A 16373-nucleotide genomic window follows, 5' to 3' on the forward strand; every position below is an offset into this window, starting at 1 on the left:
CGAAGTTGGGGAACATATTGTTTTTACTCTGTTTCTTATTATTATTATTATTTAAGGTCTTCCGTCTTCACGGAAGACCTTATAGTGATTGTATTGTTTCTTATTATGTTCCCCAAACGAAGTTGGGGAACATATTGTTTTTACTCTGTTTCTTATTATGTTCCCCAAACGAAGTTGGGGAACATATTGTTTTTACTCTGTTTCTTATTATTATTATTATTATTTTTCTTCTTCCTGGGAAAATTTTGTCCACGAGTGATCTTGTAAACTATACATCCGACTTAGGTGAAACCTTTTTAGGGTTAGTAGGCATGTTGTGTAGAGTTGCCGAACGAAGGTCATTTTGCGCGCACGTGCTGGCAAGAGCGCGCACGTGCAACACGTGAAATGACCAATATAATGGATATTGATGAACTTTTCTATTTTTTGATGAAATATTTTGAAACTCATACTGTAAGGATATATTAGAAGTATAAACAAGATGACATGGTCAATATAGCAAGATCTCACCCGCATGCACGTGCGCTTCGCTCTGATTGGCTGAAACTAAAGTCTCAATATCTTTCTTGTTGTACGTCCTAATCATTTGAAATTTTGAACTTAGTCACACATTTTGAAGATCTACAGCATGATATATAAGGATTTTCATGAAAGCATGTACATACACGTGTGCTGGCAAGAGCGCGCACGTGCTTCACGTGAAATGACCAATATAATGGATATTGCCGTAACTTTTCTATATTTTGATGAAATATTTTGAAACTCATAATGAAAGGATGCATTAGTGGTATCAACAAGATGACATGCTCAAAATAGTAAGATCTTACGCGCATGCACGTGAGCTTTGCTCTGATTGGCTGAAATTTAAGTCTCAATATCTTTCTTGTTCCTTGTCATAATCTTTTGAAATTTTGAAGATAGTCCTACATTATGAAGATCTACAGCATGATATATAAAAAAATTCAGGAAAGCATGCGCATGCGCTCGTGCTGCAATCTGATTGGCTGAAACTTTAAATGGCTATATCTCCTTTGTTTTTTGACGAAATGCTTTGAAATTTAAAACAATGTTATGCATTAGGATATCCTAAAATATAATGTAGATAAATATTAATGAAATCACGTGCATGCACGTTTGCTGCAATCTGATTGGATGAAACTTTATATGGCTATATCTCCTTTGTTTTTTGACGAAATGTTTGGAATTTTAAAATATAGTCATTCATTTAGATATCCTTCAATATGATAGAGATAAAAATTTATGAAATCACGCACATGCATGTGTGCTGCAATCTGATTGGCTGAAACTTCAAATGGCCATAACTCCCTTGTTTCTCAACCAAACAGGATGGGATTTAGAACATAGATAAATATAAGGGACTCCTACAAGAAGGTTTAGTCATTATGCACGTGCTTGCACGTGCATGCACGTAAAATTAAAAATACACTCGAATAAGTGTATTTTTTAATACTTTTAAATTAAATGCTTTGATATTAAGTGTATTAAAATTTTAGATAGTGTATACAAGATAATATGGTCTTTATGCACATGAACACGCATGCAATGCCTATTTTAAAATATATTTTGTATTTTTCTGGGAAGAACTTGATTAAGTCTAAATTCCATAAAGTATTTCTTATTTGATACAGATTACAGGGAATATGGCACCAAAAGGGAGTTGGGGAGCGTTTGGGGAACATCTGTAACGGTCCCCGTTACAATTAGCACTAGTTATTATTATTCTTATTATTATTTTTCTTCTTCCTGGGAAAATTTTGTCCGCGAGTGATCTTGTAAACTACACATCCGACTTAGGTGAAACTTTTTTAGGGTTAGTAGGCATGTTATGTAGAGTTGCCAAACAAAGGTCATTTTGCGCGCACGTGCTTGCAAGAGCGCGCACGTGCAACAGGTGAAATTACCAATATAATGGATATTGCAGTAACTTTTCTATTTTTTGATGAAATTTTTTGAAACTCATAATGTAAGGATACATTAGTAGTATAGACAAGATAGCATGGTCAAAATAGCAAGATCTCACGCGCATGCACGTGCGCTTCGCTCTGATTGGCTGAAACTAAAGTCTCAATAACTTTCTTGTTTCTTGTCGTAATCCTTTGAAATTTTGAACATAGTCCTACATTATAAAGGTCAACCGCATGATATATAAGAATTTTCATTAAAGCATGCGCATGCGCATGTGCTGCAAGCTGATTGGCTGAAACTTTAAATGGCAATATCTCCTTTGTTTTTTGACGAAATTCTTTGAAATTTAAAATATAGTCATGCATTAGGATATCCTACAAAATGATATAGAAAAAAAATCATGAAATCACGCGCATGCACGTGTGCTGCAATCTGATTGGCTGAAACTTTAAATGGCTATTTCTCCTTTGTTTTTTGACGAAATTCTTTGAAATTTAAAATATAGTCATGCATTAGGATATCCTACGAAATGATATAGAAAAGAAATCATGAAATCACGCGCATGCACGTGTGCTGCAATCTGATTGGCTGAAACTTTAAATTGCTATTTCTCCTTTGTTTTTTGACGAAATTCTTTGAAATTTAAAATATAGTCATGCATTAGGATATCCTACAAAATGATATAAAAAAATCATGAAATTACGAGCATGCACGTCTGCTGCAATCTGATTGGCTGAAACTTTAAATTGCTATAACTCCCTTGTTTTTCAACCAAACAGGATGGGATTTAGAACATAGATAGATGTAAGGGACTCCTACAAGAAGGTATGATCATCATGCACGTGCACGCACGTGCGTGATTTGAAACGATTATATTTAAAAATACTCTTGAATGAGTGATTTTTATTACTTTTGGACTGAATGCTTTAATATATAGTATATTAAAATATATAAAAAGTGTAGACAAGATGATATGGTCATAACGCACATGCATTCACGTGCGCTTGGGTGCAATGCTAAAAATTGAATTATATAATTGGTATCCTTCTGGGAAAACGTTGTTAAAGTCAAAAATGCACAGAGTTTGTCATATTTAATGAAGCTTCCAGGGAATATGGCACCGAAAGGGAGTTGGGGAGCGTTTGGGGAACATCTGTAATTATTATTATTCTTATTATTTTTCTTCCTGGGAAAATTTTGTCCGCGAGTGATCTTGTAAACTACACATCCGACTTAGGTGAAACCTTTTTAGGGTAAGTAGGCATGTTATGTAGATTTGCGGAATCAAGGTCATTTCGCGCGCACGTGCTTGCAAGAGCGCGCACGTGCAAAACTTAAAATGACCAATATAAAATGGATATAACCGTAACTTTTCTATTTTGTGACGAAATGTTTTGAAACTTATAATGTAAGGATAAATTAGTAGTAAGCACAAGATGACATGGTCAAAATAGCAAGATCGCACGCGCATGCACGTGCGCTTCGCTCTGATTGGCTGAAACTAAAGTCTCAATATCTTTTTTGTTTTTTGATAAAATCATTTGAAATTTTGAACATAGTCATATATTAGGGAGATCTACAGTCTGTATTATAAGATTTATCATGAAAGCATGTGCATGCACATGTGCTTGCAAGAGCTCGCACGTGCAACACGAGAAATGTCCAATATAATTGATACAGACGTAACTATTTAAATTATTGATGAAATGCTTTGAAACTCATATTATAAGTATATATTAGAAGCATAAACAAAATGACATGGTCAAAAAAGTAAGATCTCACGCGCATGCACGTGCGCTTCGCTCTGATTGGCTGAAACTAAAGTCTCAATATCTTTCTTGTTTTTTGTCGAAATCCTTTGAAATTTTAAACATAGGCATGTATTAGGATATCCTACAATAAGATGTATAGCAATTATCATGAAAACGCGTGCATGCACATGCGCTGCAATCTGATTGGCTTATGCTTTAAATAGCTATAACTCCCTTGGTTTTCAACCAAACAGGATGGGATTTGGAACATAGATGGATATAATGGACTTCTACAAGATGGTATAGTCATCATGCACATGCATACACGTGCGTGTACGTGCACTGCAATCTGATTGGCTGAAACTTTAAACAGCTATAACTCCCTTGGTTTTCAATCAAAAGGGGTGGGAATTAGAACATAGATAGATGTAGTGGACCTCTACAAGAAGGTATGGTTACCATGCTCATGTATGCACATGCTTCTACGTGAAATGAGTAAAATCAAAAATACAGTTTAATGAGCGTATTCTTTTTATACTTTTGGATTAAATACTTTAATATTTAGTATATTGAAATATATAGATTGTATAGACAAGATGATATGGTCTTTACGCACATGCATTCACATGCGCACGCGTGGAATTCTAAAATTTGAGTGAACTTGGTACTTTCTGGGTAAATGTTGTTAAAGCCTCAAATGCATAGAGTTTGTCTAATTTAATGAAGCTTACAGCTAGGGAATGTGGCACCAAAAGGAAGTTGGGGAGCGTTTGGGGAACATCTGTAACGGTCCCCGTTACAATTAGCACTAGTTATTATTATTATTATTATTTTTCTTCTTCCTGGGAAAATCTTTTCCGCGAATGATCTTGTAAACTACACGTCCGACTTAGGTGAAACCTTTTTAGGGTCAGTAGGCATGTTATGTAGATTTGCGGAACGAAGGTCATTTTGCGCGCACGTGCTTGCAAGAGCGCGCACGTGTAACGCGTGAAATGACCAAAATAATAGATACAGCCGTAACTTTTCTATTTTTTGATTATATGCTTTGATACTCATAATATAAGTATATATTAGTAGTATAGACGTGTTGACATGGTCAAAATAGCAAGATCTCACGCGCATGCACGTGCGCTTCGCTCTGATTGGTTGAAACTAAAGTCTCAATATCTTTCTTGTTTTTCGTCATAATCCTTTGAAATTTTGAAATTAGTCACACAATATGAAGATCTACAGCATGATATATAATAATTTTCATGAAAGCACGTACATGCGCGTGTGCTGGCAAGAGCTTGCACGTGCAACGTGTGAAATTACCAAGATAATGGATGAAGCCGTAACTTTTCTATTTCTTGATGGAGTTTTTTGAAACTCACAATGCATGAATATAGTAGTAGTATGGACAAGATGACATGGTCAAAATTGCAAGATCTTACGCGCATGCACGTGCGCTTTGCTCTGATTGGCTGAAACTAAAGTCTCAATATCTTTCTTGTTTTACGTGATAATCCTTTGAAATTTTGAACTTAGTCACATATTATGAAGATCTACCGCATGGTATAAAAGAATTATCATGAAAGCACATAAATCCACGTGTGCTGCAATCTGATTGGCTGAAACTTTACATGCCTATATCTTTCTTGTTTCTCAACAAAACAGGATGAAGTTTAGAATATGAATAGGTATTATGGATTCCTACATGATATTGCTATCAAAATTGAATGCAAGGACGTGCTTGCATGCACATGCGCACACGCATCGGTAAAATGATCAATATGTTTGAAAAACGGTAAAATTTATATTTTTATGACTTTTTATTGATTTCTGGAATATAGATATGTTAATGGTTTAGACAACATGTCATGATCACCTTGCATGTGCATGCACGTGCGTTTGCGAACAATGCGTTAAATGACAAAAAATTGATATCATTGTAGCTTTTAAAATTCTTTTATGAAATCCTGCGATACTAAGCATATTGAAAAAAAGTTTTAAAGGAAATTTGCACAAATAGGCAGTTGGGGAGCGTTTGGGGAACATCTGTAACGGTCCCCGTTACAATTAGAACTAGTTACTTTTAAAGCTTGATCTCTTGGACCTTCCAGGCCGGCGGAGTACGGATTTGTGTCGTACAGAGAAATGTGCTGATTTTTTAAATCGAAACCTTCCAGTAGAATTTTACTTCTGCAGCTCTGCTGTGGGCATTGGTCAGATATATTCGCCACGGTCTAATTGGATGCATTTCACCGCATCACCAACGCACGGAGTAACAGCTTGAAGCATCTCAAAATTCGTGATTCGTTCATCATCGCTTTCAGATAGAAGCTCGTTGTTCTTCAAGTATACTGGTTTCAGCATTTGATCCATTTCTCAAATATTTTTCGATATAGAATGTATTGAGCTATAGCACATCCATACAACGTATAAATAGAATTCTGCTCGTGAGTCAATAACACACCTAAGTAGGTACTCACCAGGTAAACACCGTGTATATTCACTTCTCTCAGAGTATTTTAAATCCCAAACGTGCGTAAAATGCACAAAGAATCACACTTTATACACACTATACACACAATATATTTCTTCCCAAACAGTCTTAGAAAGAAAATACACGCTTTTTCAGCGAAAAATGTCAAGTCGATCGTGTATGTTATATTTTAATATCTGAGACCAACAGCTCAGATATTAAAATATAACATACACGATCGACTGTTTAAGGACAGATGATACTTGTAAACAAAAACAAGATGTGTTTGTGAAACACTGATGCCCCCGAATGGCAACTAAGCGAAGGTTAAACTTTCTCAATTGCGAATCAAATATGTTGGTACCAAAAGTAAGGCCTTTTCACAAGAAATGCGAAATATAAAACGCTAGCTACACTTGTTCCAGGGTTATGACCAAGGTTAACATTTTATAAGATAGGACAAAAAGGTTAAGGTTGTTGGTTTCTAAAGAAGGGCCTTGTCTCAAAGATTACGTATGAGAAGTATGAAAGCGCTGGCCCTTACCATTCAAAAGCTATGGACAAGGTTAAAGTTTGTAAAAAGTAGGTCAAACTCTAAGGTCAAGGTTACAGGGTCAAGATTCTTGGCATCCAATGAAAGGTCTTGTCACAAGGATTACACCTGTGAAATATGAAAGTTCTAGCCCCTACTGTTCAAAAGTTATGGGCAAGATTAAAATTTGTAAAAAGTAGGTCAAACTCTAAGGTAAAGGTCAAAGTGTCAATGTTCTTGATATCAAATGAAAGGTCTTGTCACAAGAATTAAATTTGTGAAGTATGAATGCTCTAGTCTTAACCCTTCAAAAATTGTGGTCAGTGTTGCATTTTTAAAGTAGGTCAAACTCCAAGGTCAAGGTCAAAGGGTCAAGATTCTTGGTATCCAATGAAAGGTCTTTTAACAAGGATTATATGTGTGAAGTATGAAAGCCCTAATACTCATTGTTATAGCTATAACCAAGGTTAAAGTTTTTTCATGGGTACGGAAATCTCAAAGTCAGAAGGTCAAGGTTGTCGGTATCCAATGAAAGGGCTTTCCACAAAGAATACATATGTCAAGTATGAATGTCCTTGTATCTATTGTTCAAAAGATATGGCCAAAGTAAAAGTTCAAAATGTTTGTGTTAAACTGGGTCAAATTCCAAGGTCAAGGTCAAAAGGTCAATTTTGGTGGTTCCCAAAGAAAGGTCTTGTCACAAGGAATACACATGTGAAATATGAAGGTCACAGCTCTACTAAATCAAAAGTTAAAGGCAAGGTTAAAGTGTTTGCGGACAAACAGACAGACAGAGAGACAGACAGACACTAGACAGACGGACGGACACGACAAAAACTATATACCCCCGAAACTTCGTTTACGGGGGCATAAAAATTGGATGCCTGGATTTGTATATATATTTTTTGACCTCATTTCATTGCAAATGATGCAAGTAATAAAATTCTAGAATATTAAGTAATTGTAAACCTTCTATGACGTTCAAAATTCTATCCTCTGAAACCATCATTAATTATTAATCTATATTTGTAAATACCGGTATATGCTTCACTACAAATTCCATTTTTGTACAACTTTGAATAAAAAGTTAAAAAAAACTACACGGTGAAACATATTCATTTTATTCATTAGAAACATGACCCAAGTTGTTATTACATGTATCAAAATTTTTGACAAAAGTTTTTATCATCTGTTCTTAAGGAGGCTGGTGGGTCAACAAATTAATCCCAAATTAACCACCAGATTTAACTTATTTTTTTTAGATATGGTATCTTTAGCTGTCAACTATCATTTGGCAAAGAAAAAATTCATACATTTTAGTTATAAAATTTGATCATTTTTGTATATCTCTATATGGAGCTCTCCTTTTAAAGGAGATTGAAATAGTATAAAAATGGCTGCCACCCCCCAGCCTCTTTAAGATGGGTTATACTAAATCAATAACCAGTGCGAATCGATGTATTTTAAGTCGTCCACAAAAACGAGTTAAAATTCGCACGTTTTCTTCAGTTTTGTAATATTTCCGTATATGTATACATGTACGTCGTATGCTTTTAGATGGAGGCTAGTAACCTTGTGTGTGTGTGGGGGGGGGGGGGGGGGGGGGGTATTATTTCGCCTACTGTGTCACAACTTATCGCTTTTTATTGATTCTTGTTCTAGGTCTTTTACTATTATTGTTAAAAAAGATTGCCCTCTTTTAAAAAACAACATTTTATTTGGTCTAACAAGTAAAAATCAATTTAGAGGGGGCTTTCCAATTATTTCGTTCTCAATATAGAAACACGACATTTTTCGCTGATAAGATTAAACATTTTTATCCTAGGCTTAGATTCAAGATAAAAAGATAGCGTTGAAAAAATCTAGATCTATCTATTGTAAATGTTTACAATTGTGACAACTTTTACAGATCTGATAAATTCAGCCTTTTTCTAATAAATGCGCATGTACTAGTACTATTAATTCAAGGATTGAATGCCAGGGGTTTTTTTTGTTTTTTTTTTAATAGAGCGATTTGTCACTTGATATTGTTTATATGATAAAATTACAATATGTATTATTTATATCACACCTTAATTTTTTCCAACTATTTATATATTTTTGTGTAAGTTTGCATAAATCCATTCAAATTAATTTTTACCTATTTAATTTTTCTGAATTTTATAAAATAATTAGGAATATATAACATTTTCACAAGAATACTACATGTAGTTTGATTATGTTTAATTAAACGGAAAAAATGAACTTAAGGTCATACGCAACGTAGTTTGAACTTTTTTGGATTCTTCCCTGGACTTGAAGAGTTCCACTAAATGAAGGACCTGTGTGCAACATTTTTAATCTCTATATATGGATTTGTACACTTCTTCTAAAACAATTTTCAATGAAAAAAAATCTGGAATTCATGTTTTATAATTTTTGTACATTTTTATTTGAATAATGCAAAATTTTCAAAATTCGATATCTTTTCAAAACCCCTGGTAACGCATCCTGATTTTTTGTCTAAGAACATGTAATGATATTATAAGTTTAAATTTGGAATATCTTGGAAAATTATCAGTAGGTAAGGTACGTTGCGTATGTCCTTAACTTGACAATCAAAAGTAGTTCGTAGTGGTAAATACATAAAGAAGGCAATAAATCACGATTTCATTCATTTTCTGTAATTTTGATCGGGATTGGTCCAAATATTTAAAATGGATAAATATTCGTGTTTCATACTATATATGTGTTTTATTTCCCTAAATATTTTTTATCTTAAAAATATTGAAATGTCAATAGCTCGAGCCTTTCCTTACACATTTTATCAATCATTCATATTATGTATTTATATTATTAACATCAAATGTTAAACCGTAATAAAGCACCTTATCTACAAATAAAACTCTTTTTTTCATTTTCTTTGAAATTTAAAAATGAAAATTATAGAATAATTGAGAGCCAATATCGGTCTTTTAATGCTAAAACCATAATTGCTTTATAGGGATGTCGTAAATATCTATTGATTGGTTACAATTGCATGATTTTCACCTGAAAATTTTTTTCTCGAGCATCTACATTTATTTTATATATTTATTTATTTATTTATTTTGTATTTATAACTTTAAGTTTTTGTGTTTCTTTGAGTCTTTATTCTGTTGGTCTACTCATGGTTACAAGTTGTTTCTATTAAGAAGTTTCGACTCTATAAATATCGTTTATTTACGCATTTTGCAAAGGGAAAAATCTTTTTTGTTGACTATATCTAAAAATAATAATTTTGTACGTCTACTCTTTATCCTCTTGTTTACTTTCTGGATTTTACAAGATAGTAAGTAAGTCATATTAACCCACTATTGACGTTTAATTCAAAACACTGCGATAGTGTTTATCATTTAATCATGGCTACCGTGAAAATTCCACTCTCGTGTACACGTGGAGAGGTGTGTATACAGGGGATCTATTTATACGTATTAGTTACCGAGTTTCCAGTTAACTGGTCATCAAAAACATTTTAAAAATAAAATGATAATGATTGATCTTTGATTTTTTTTTTATCCCTACAAGGCAAAGGAGAGCAACTCGAAATAATAATGTTACTGTCTCAAATTAAAGAAACTTTAATAACAATAATTATTAATATACCTAAGTTAACATGCACATACATATGTTTCAACTTGAAAGTGGTCCTTTTTGTTCAGGTGTACAGGGAAAGTATATTTCGAAATGGTGATTTCATTGATTTTATAAATCCAGGACTGCTGTACTAATCAGGTCATTTAAATGTTCAACTTGTAGTTAAATCTGACGTCAATCCTCTTTGTGAACCGTGTCCGTACCAGCTAGTCCAGGCTCAAGGTCAAAAACACTATAAAACAGTACATTTTGTCTGCATGCAGTTTTATATTCACACAAGAGAAAAAGAAATGCAGCCTCTTCTTATGGAATTCCATATTAGAAAACCAACTGCTACATCGTACATGTAATTAACTGCCAACTACATACATGTATCTTCTTCATTCCTTGGACAGTCAAAGAATGTATATTTCTTGAATTAAAATTGCATGCAATATACATGTACATGCATATGCATACATGTATTTTCAAATTGTATAATGATGATTAAATTAAACAATGTTTGAGTTTAATTTCTTATGTAAATATTTCTTTTATGAAATATATCAGTTTTCATTTCTGACTTGAATCAAGAATGAGAAGTCTGGAAAATGGCCATAATCTGTTAATTGTATAGCGCTTTTCTGTGAATTTTAATTTTTGTGATTCATTATAGAAAATATTTAAAATATTTTATATGAACGGTACCACGAAATTTCACCACCATTGCAGCTTGTTTATCTATTTCAATTTTCCATCTTTTGACGTGTACATTATATGTTTAAATTACTGAACGTTGTGCAACGTCGTCAGTCTTACCTGAGCTACCTGGACTGGTAATTCGGCTAAATATAGATTTCATTTTTTCTTCGTCACAGAAATTTTCCGTTGTTCTATTTATAAATCAAAACACCTTTATTTCTCAGTATAAAATCCTTAACATATTTAAATTGTGTTTCATGAACGACCTATCGTCCAGAGAGAAAACATATTTTTGATTTTTACATTGTTAACTTTTGTTCAACATTACAAAGGACTTTGAGCGGATATAACATTAAAGAATACAAGGTAAAACGAATATATTGTTTTGTGCTATAAAATCACTTTCTTGTGCATTTGAAAACAATTTTAGACAGTAGTTAGACAAAGGATCTCAGATTTGAACTTTTAAAAAAAAAATGACCTTAATTTTTTTTTTTACTTAAATATTTAAGAAGGAAACTTTGCGCAAACAAAGGACCTTAAATTAAAACGATCCCAACAATGCAAACAAACAATATGCTTTGTTGTTAAATAAATATAACAAGGACAAGTTTCCTTTCTCAACACGGCGATATAACCATGTTATCTAAGTAGAACATTTAGATTTTGCGAGCAATGTAATTGAAATACTTCAAATTAACCGGAAGAAAACACTTATTATTTCCCCACTTCCTGCTAAGTACTTGTTGAAGTCTGCTGCTTGTGACATGATTTTTCAATTTTATTTTAAAGGACTAGTGAGATGCACGACAACGCTAGTACCAGTCTGTGTCACAAAGCAGACGACAAAAGCAACATGGAGGCTAAGGGACCATCTGCCATGTCGGCGGTGTGCGTCTACCAGTCCATCAGTCCGCAATGTCAGAAAGCCATGACTGAGTACCTACGGACTGGTAGCATCAACGAGAATTCCATTAGCTTCGATCACATCCGGGACTTTCTAACGATCTGCAACTCCATCCACGGTCTTCATCAACTCAGAAATATGTGCACGAAGAAACTTTTGCACAACTTAAACAAGAACACCATGTTTGATATATTTAACCTTGCGGACGAATTCGATTTGTCTGAAGTGACTGTCAAATGTGCAGATGAAATTATGGACAGCATAAATCATGTTACTTTGTTTCCAGAATTCATTACCTTGACCAATACGCAAATGGAAGCTCTTGTAAATAGTCCACAGTGCAGAAACAAACTCTGTGTTCGGGACGCTTTGTACCAATGGTGGCAGTATGACACTGGCAAACGCACTGGTGTCTATGAATCTCTAAGACAAAAAGTTGATAGTAATTTGTTTCCAATACCACAAAGACAAAGTGATGGAAGATCGTATTTGGTAACATTCTCCCTTAATCAAAAGGGTAATAACAAGAACCAACTATGCCCGGAAGCAAAGGTTCTGGATCTGCACACAGAAAAAGAATATACCGCATCTTTGAAGAAAAATTTAGAGATGAACTATGGCTTCGCCGCTTGCTGTCTGCAGCCTGGCGTTTCAGAACCTCCATACATTTTCCTTTCTGGCGGAAACAAAAGATCGTCAAGAAAAATGCTTGAATGTGACGTGATCATGAACAAATGGAAAGTCTGCAGCAACATGAAGAATCCCCGCTCTTTCCATGCTATGGAAGCTGTGCGCGATAAATTGTATGTTTTCGGTGGGCGACACGAAGGAAAAAATGTCTCCCAAATCGAGGAGTTCGACCGAAAGAAAAATTCCTGGACAGTTGCTGGGAACTTAAAGTGGAATGTCCACTCCGTGGTATCCGCTGTCTGTGGGGACTTTGTCTATCTGTTTGGCGGGAAAAGAGAGAGCGGAGATAACGTCTCCGTCATTCAAGTGTTTGATTGCAGGACGAGGTCCGTGGAGATCGCGGGTTATCTACCCGTAGAGTGTTCTGGTGGAAGATGCATGGCTATCGGACAATCCATTTACATATTTACTGAACAGGGTCACTGCATCAAGTACTGTACTGAGGAAAATACAAGTGTGATGTTAGCGGCCCAGCCGGGATGCCGTCACAGATTTAGTCTCTACTTGCGGGGCTCCCATTTCTCTATCAATGGCGGACTTGATTCTCAGCGGAATTCCCCGGAATACAACCTTAAATACTCAATCCAGGAGGAGTCTTGGAAACAAATGTCGTGCAGAAGCAGCAAGCTTAGGAACCATGAAATATTTGGACAGTGTTTCGTAAAGATTCCTAACGATTTACAATATATTCCCTTTTGTTGATATTTATTACACTTTGTACAGATAATATTGCAATTAGACTGTGTTCTCAATGTTTGGATTTGTTGAAAGGATTTTTTTATTTATACTTATAAAATGCTGTTTTGTTGGTTTATGTTGTTGTTGCACAAATTTTATTGTGTTATGAAATAAAATATTAAGAAAAAAAGTTGTTTTTATGAAATTGCAGTGGGGAGTAATTTGTAAACAGCAACGTTAATGAGATACCCTAGTATTTTATTTGAAAATCTAGTAGTTAAAAATTGAGTAAGAGTATTATAGCATGACCGTAGGAATCGGGGGGACTGCCCCAGTAAATTGGCAGATATATAGAACACTGTAGAAAGCATATCTGCATGTTCTATACACTTGTTCCTCCGGCTCAATAATAACGTCTTCAGGATGACCCTTTTGGCGCATGGAGCGGGGTGCTGATAGTTGAAAATGCCCTGAGCTGAAATTGTTTGTCTTTGCTTCCCAAAATGAAATTGCTTCCTACAGACTGTGTAGGAAATGATGAATGCATTCTGTTCTTAATTTGTTGTATATATTTTCCCTTTTATTTGAATACGTGTATACATGCTGAATGGACGGGAACTGTGCAAAAAATTTAACTTTCTCTGACGATCGATGATTTTTATACTAATACAGTATACATTTCAGGCTTCAAATGTGACATTATCATAAAAGTTCGATAATTATTACATGATGGTGTTTAGTTTGATAAAAAAAAACCCAAACAAACACGCCTTTGTATCCAGAAGAAAAAATACCGGATGCCCTTGTACACTTAGAATGTGAGAACTTCAACACCAAGTAATTGTAGCAAATTGACGTAGCATTAAAATATTGTACATGTATTTCCACTCTGTAAATCTATACACCACTTTGTTTTATTTTCAGATTTTTTAAATATTAAAAAAATCATTTTAACCTTGATTGGATTAATAAGATTTCAAAAATGAAAGGCCTAGATACATTTTCAAACCAAACAAGCTGCTAACTTTTTATTTTATTTCTAGTATTTGTTTACCTACTGTTGTGTGCACATGATTTGCCCCCTCCTCCATTTTTTACTCATTTATATGTGCATTTATCAATGCAAATACATATTATCTGTAGATGTCAATGGTCATGCACATATTAATATGTAATCGACTGTATTGTGTCTATTGTTACTAGATACAGATAACGGTAATCAATGTTTTTCTACTTAAATCTAGGAAGCAAACAAGGGATTTTTATATAATATACCGATCTGGACAAATTAAATAATCCTCTTCATCGGGGATTTACGTGACTTTATGTTGGCAACCCACAGTCGTCTCCTAAATAACTAAAACACGAAGGTTACCAAAGCTATTTAAATTCACTGAAGGTTTGAAATTTTCCAACGGTACGATTGAACTCCTCAAAAATCAAAATCTGTAGTAAAGTAATCAGCTTATGTTGCATTTTGCTTAAAGTTCATTCAAACTTAAAAGTACAAACTCAGTAATAAGCTTTTTACCGCACTGCATATCACTAGTACTTTTTTTTCTTTTTCCGATATATATACATGTATTTAAAATCACAAACACACACGTAAACTCATCTGAAGTTACAGTAAACAGTGCAATATCATAAATAAAATTTCAATATGAAACACAAAAAATTATTTCTTATAAGAATGGTGAAAAGGAAAAGTTTGATACCCAGTGGAACAGGTGGAATCTGCTGTTCTCTTCACTTGAACCTTTACTCTCTCTCTCTCTCTCTTAAAATAAAAAAAACACACATCATTCTGTTTCTTTTGAAATATGTATATAATGCTGTATGTTGTGTGAATAATAAAAAAAAAAGTTACAGTGAACCTTCCCATTGTTCTTGAAATACATCAGAAATATTCACTATAATAGTAAATTTAGCATACAAATGTATTTTAAAACTGAATCAATTTACTCTTTGCAGCCAATCTTATATCAATAAAGTCTTAGCTATCCATCGTATAAATAACCATCATGCAGTTAATATTCGTATAAATGCATGTACTCTATAAATGTATGGTGTAAAGTTGTTTTATGTTCACGGTAAATGTATCTGCAATAATACTCGCAGAACTAAATTGAAACCAAAAAATAAAAATACACATTCTTATGCAAAATACATACATATAAACGTGTTTTTATGTTAAAAATACAATTGTCACACATTTGGTAGGTCCTTATGGGGTGCTCTCCTCGTGTGACCTATGTACTTGTAGATAACGTGTACTTTACTAACATCTGTCCTAAAACATTGGCGACTTCCTTAATAGACTTACTAAATATCTCACCAGCATTAATTAATTATTTTTTTGGGTTGATGTTGCTAACATTAATTATTTTTAATCCTTATACACTGTATAGACTTAATAAAAAAGGATTCCTTAACAATGGGATTATGGTTAATGTTTTAGGTAGGGATTCGGTGGGGAATTTAATATTAGATCAACTTCAAACCCCCCCCCCCCCCACCCCCCCACCTCCCAATGTACTTTTACTTGAAAAAAAAAATAGAAACCTTGGAATATTGAGTAAATAACATTAATTTATAACAAACACTTCCTAGAAGCAAAGTAATTAATGCATGGATATGGAGGCATGTTATACATGTACAAATGATGCGAATATCAAAATCCTATAAGATTCAATGTATCTTTTTGAATATCACTTTAATGGCACGAAAAAAAAAATATTGAAAAAAATTCAAATTCATGTGGCTACATGTAATGTTGTTCATTACTTCTACAGCATTTCAAGAACATTGTTAATCATGGCAAGTGACCTTATATAATCCACTATGGGTAAATCTGTTGAATCATATACAGTTTTTTTTGTTTTGTTTTAATTGTTTTAATTTCCGAAATTTTCCCACAATAGACATGATATGAGTACAATGCATAGCGTAGCTGGACTTGTTTTGTTGGAAATCAATCTTTAAAAAATATGACGGAGGGCAACCAAATGGAAACTTAACCAGGTATTTTAAAGAAAACCCCGTTTAATTTTATTTGTATTTGTAAATAGAACATTGTAATAAAATTTCCATTTAAAAATAGAAGTGATACACGTAGAAGCTGGGTAT

The 16373-nt window shown here is 33.8% G+C and overlaps 1 protein-coding gene across 1 annotated transcript; it reads left to right on the forward strand.

The window, feature by feature from the left end:
• Positions 1 to 10453: 10453 nt before the first annotated feature.
• LOC134275259 (kelch-like protein 26) lies at positions 10454 to 13423 on the forward strand. Its single transcript, XM_062757527.1, has 2 exons — positions 10454 to 10513; positions 11765 to 13423. Exon 2 carries the CDS (start codon positions 11775 to 11777, stop codon positions 13269 to 13271), a length of 1497 nt encoding a protein of 498 aa, XP_062613511.1. The 5' UTR covers positions 10454 to 10513; positions 11765 to 11774; the 3' UTR covers positions 13272 to 13423.
• Positions 13424 to 16373: the final 2950 nt, after the last annotated feature.

Source organism: Saccostrea cucullata, unplaced genomic scaffold, assembly GCF_032062105.1.
Source record: "Saccostrea cucullata isolate Sc308-1 unplaced genomic scaffold, CSIRO_AGI_Scuc_v1 ctg2667, whole genome shotgun sequence".
NCBI lineage: Eukaryota > Metazoa > Mollusca > Bivalvia > Ostreida > Ostreidae > Saccostrea > Saccostrea cuccullata.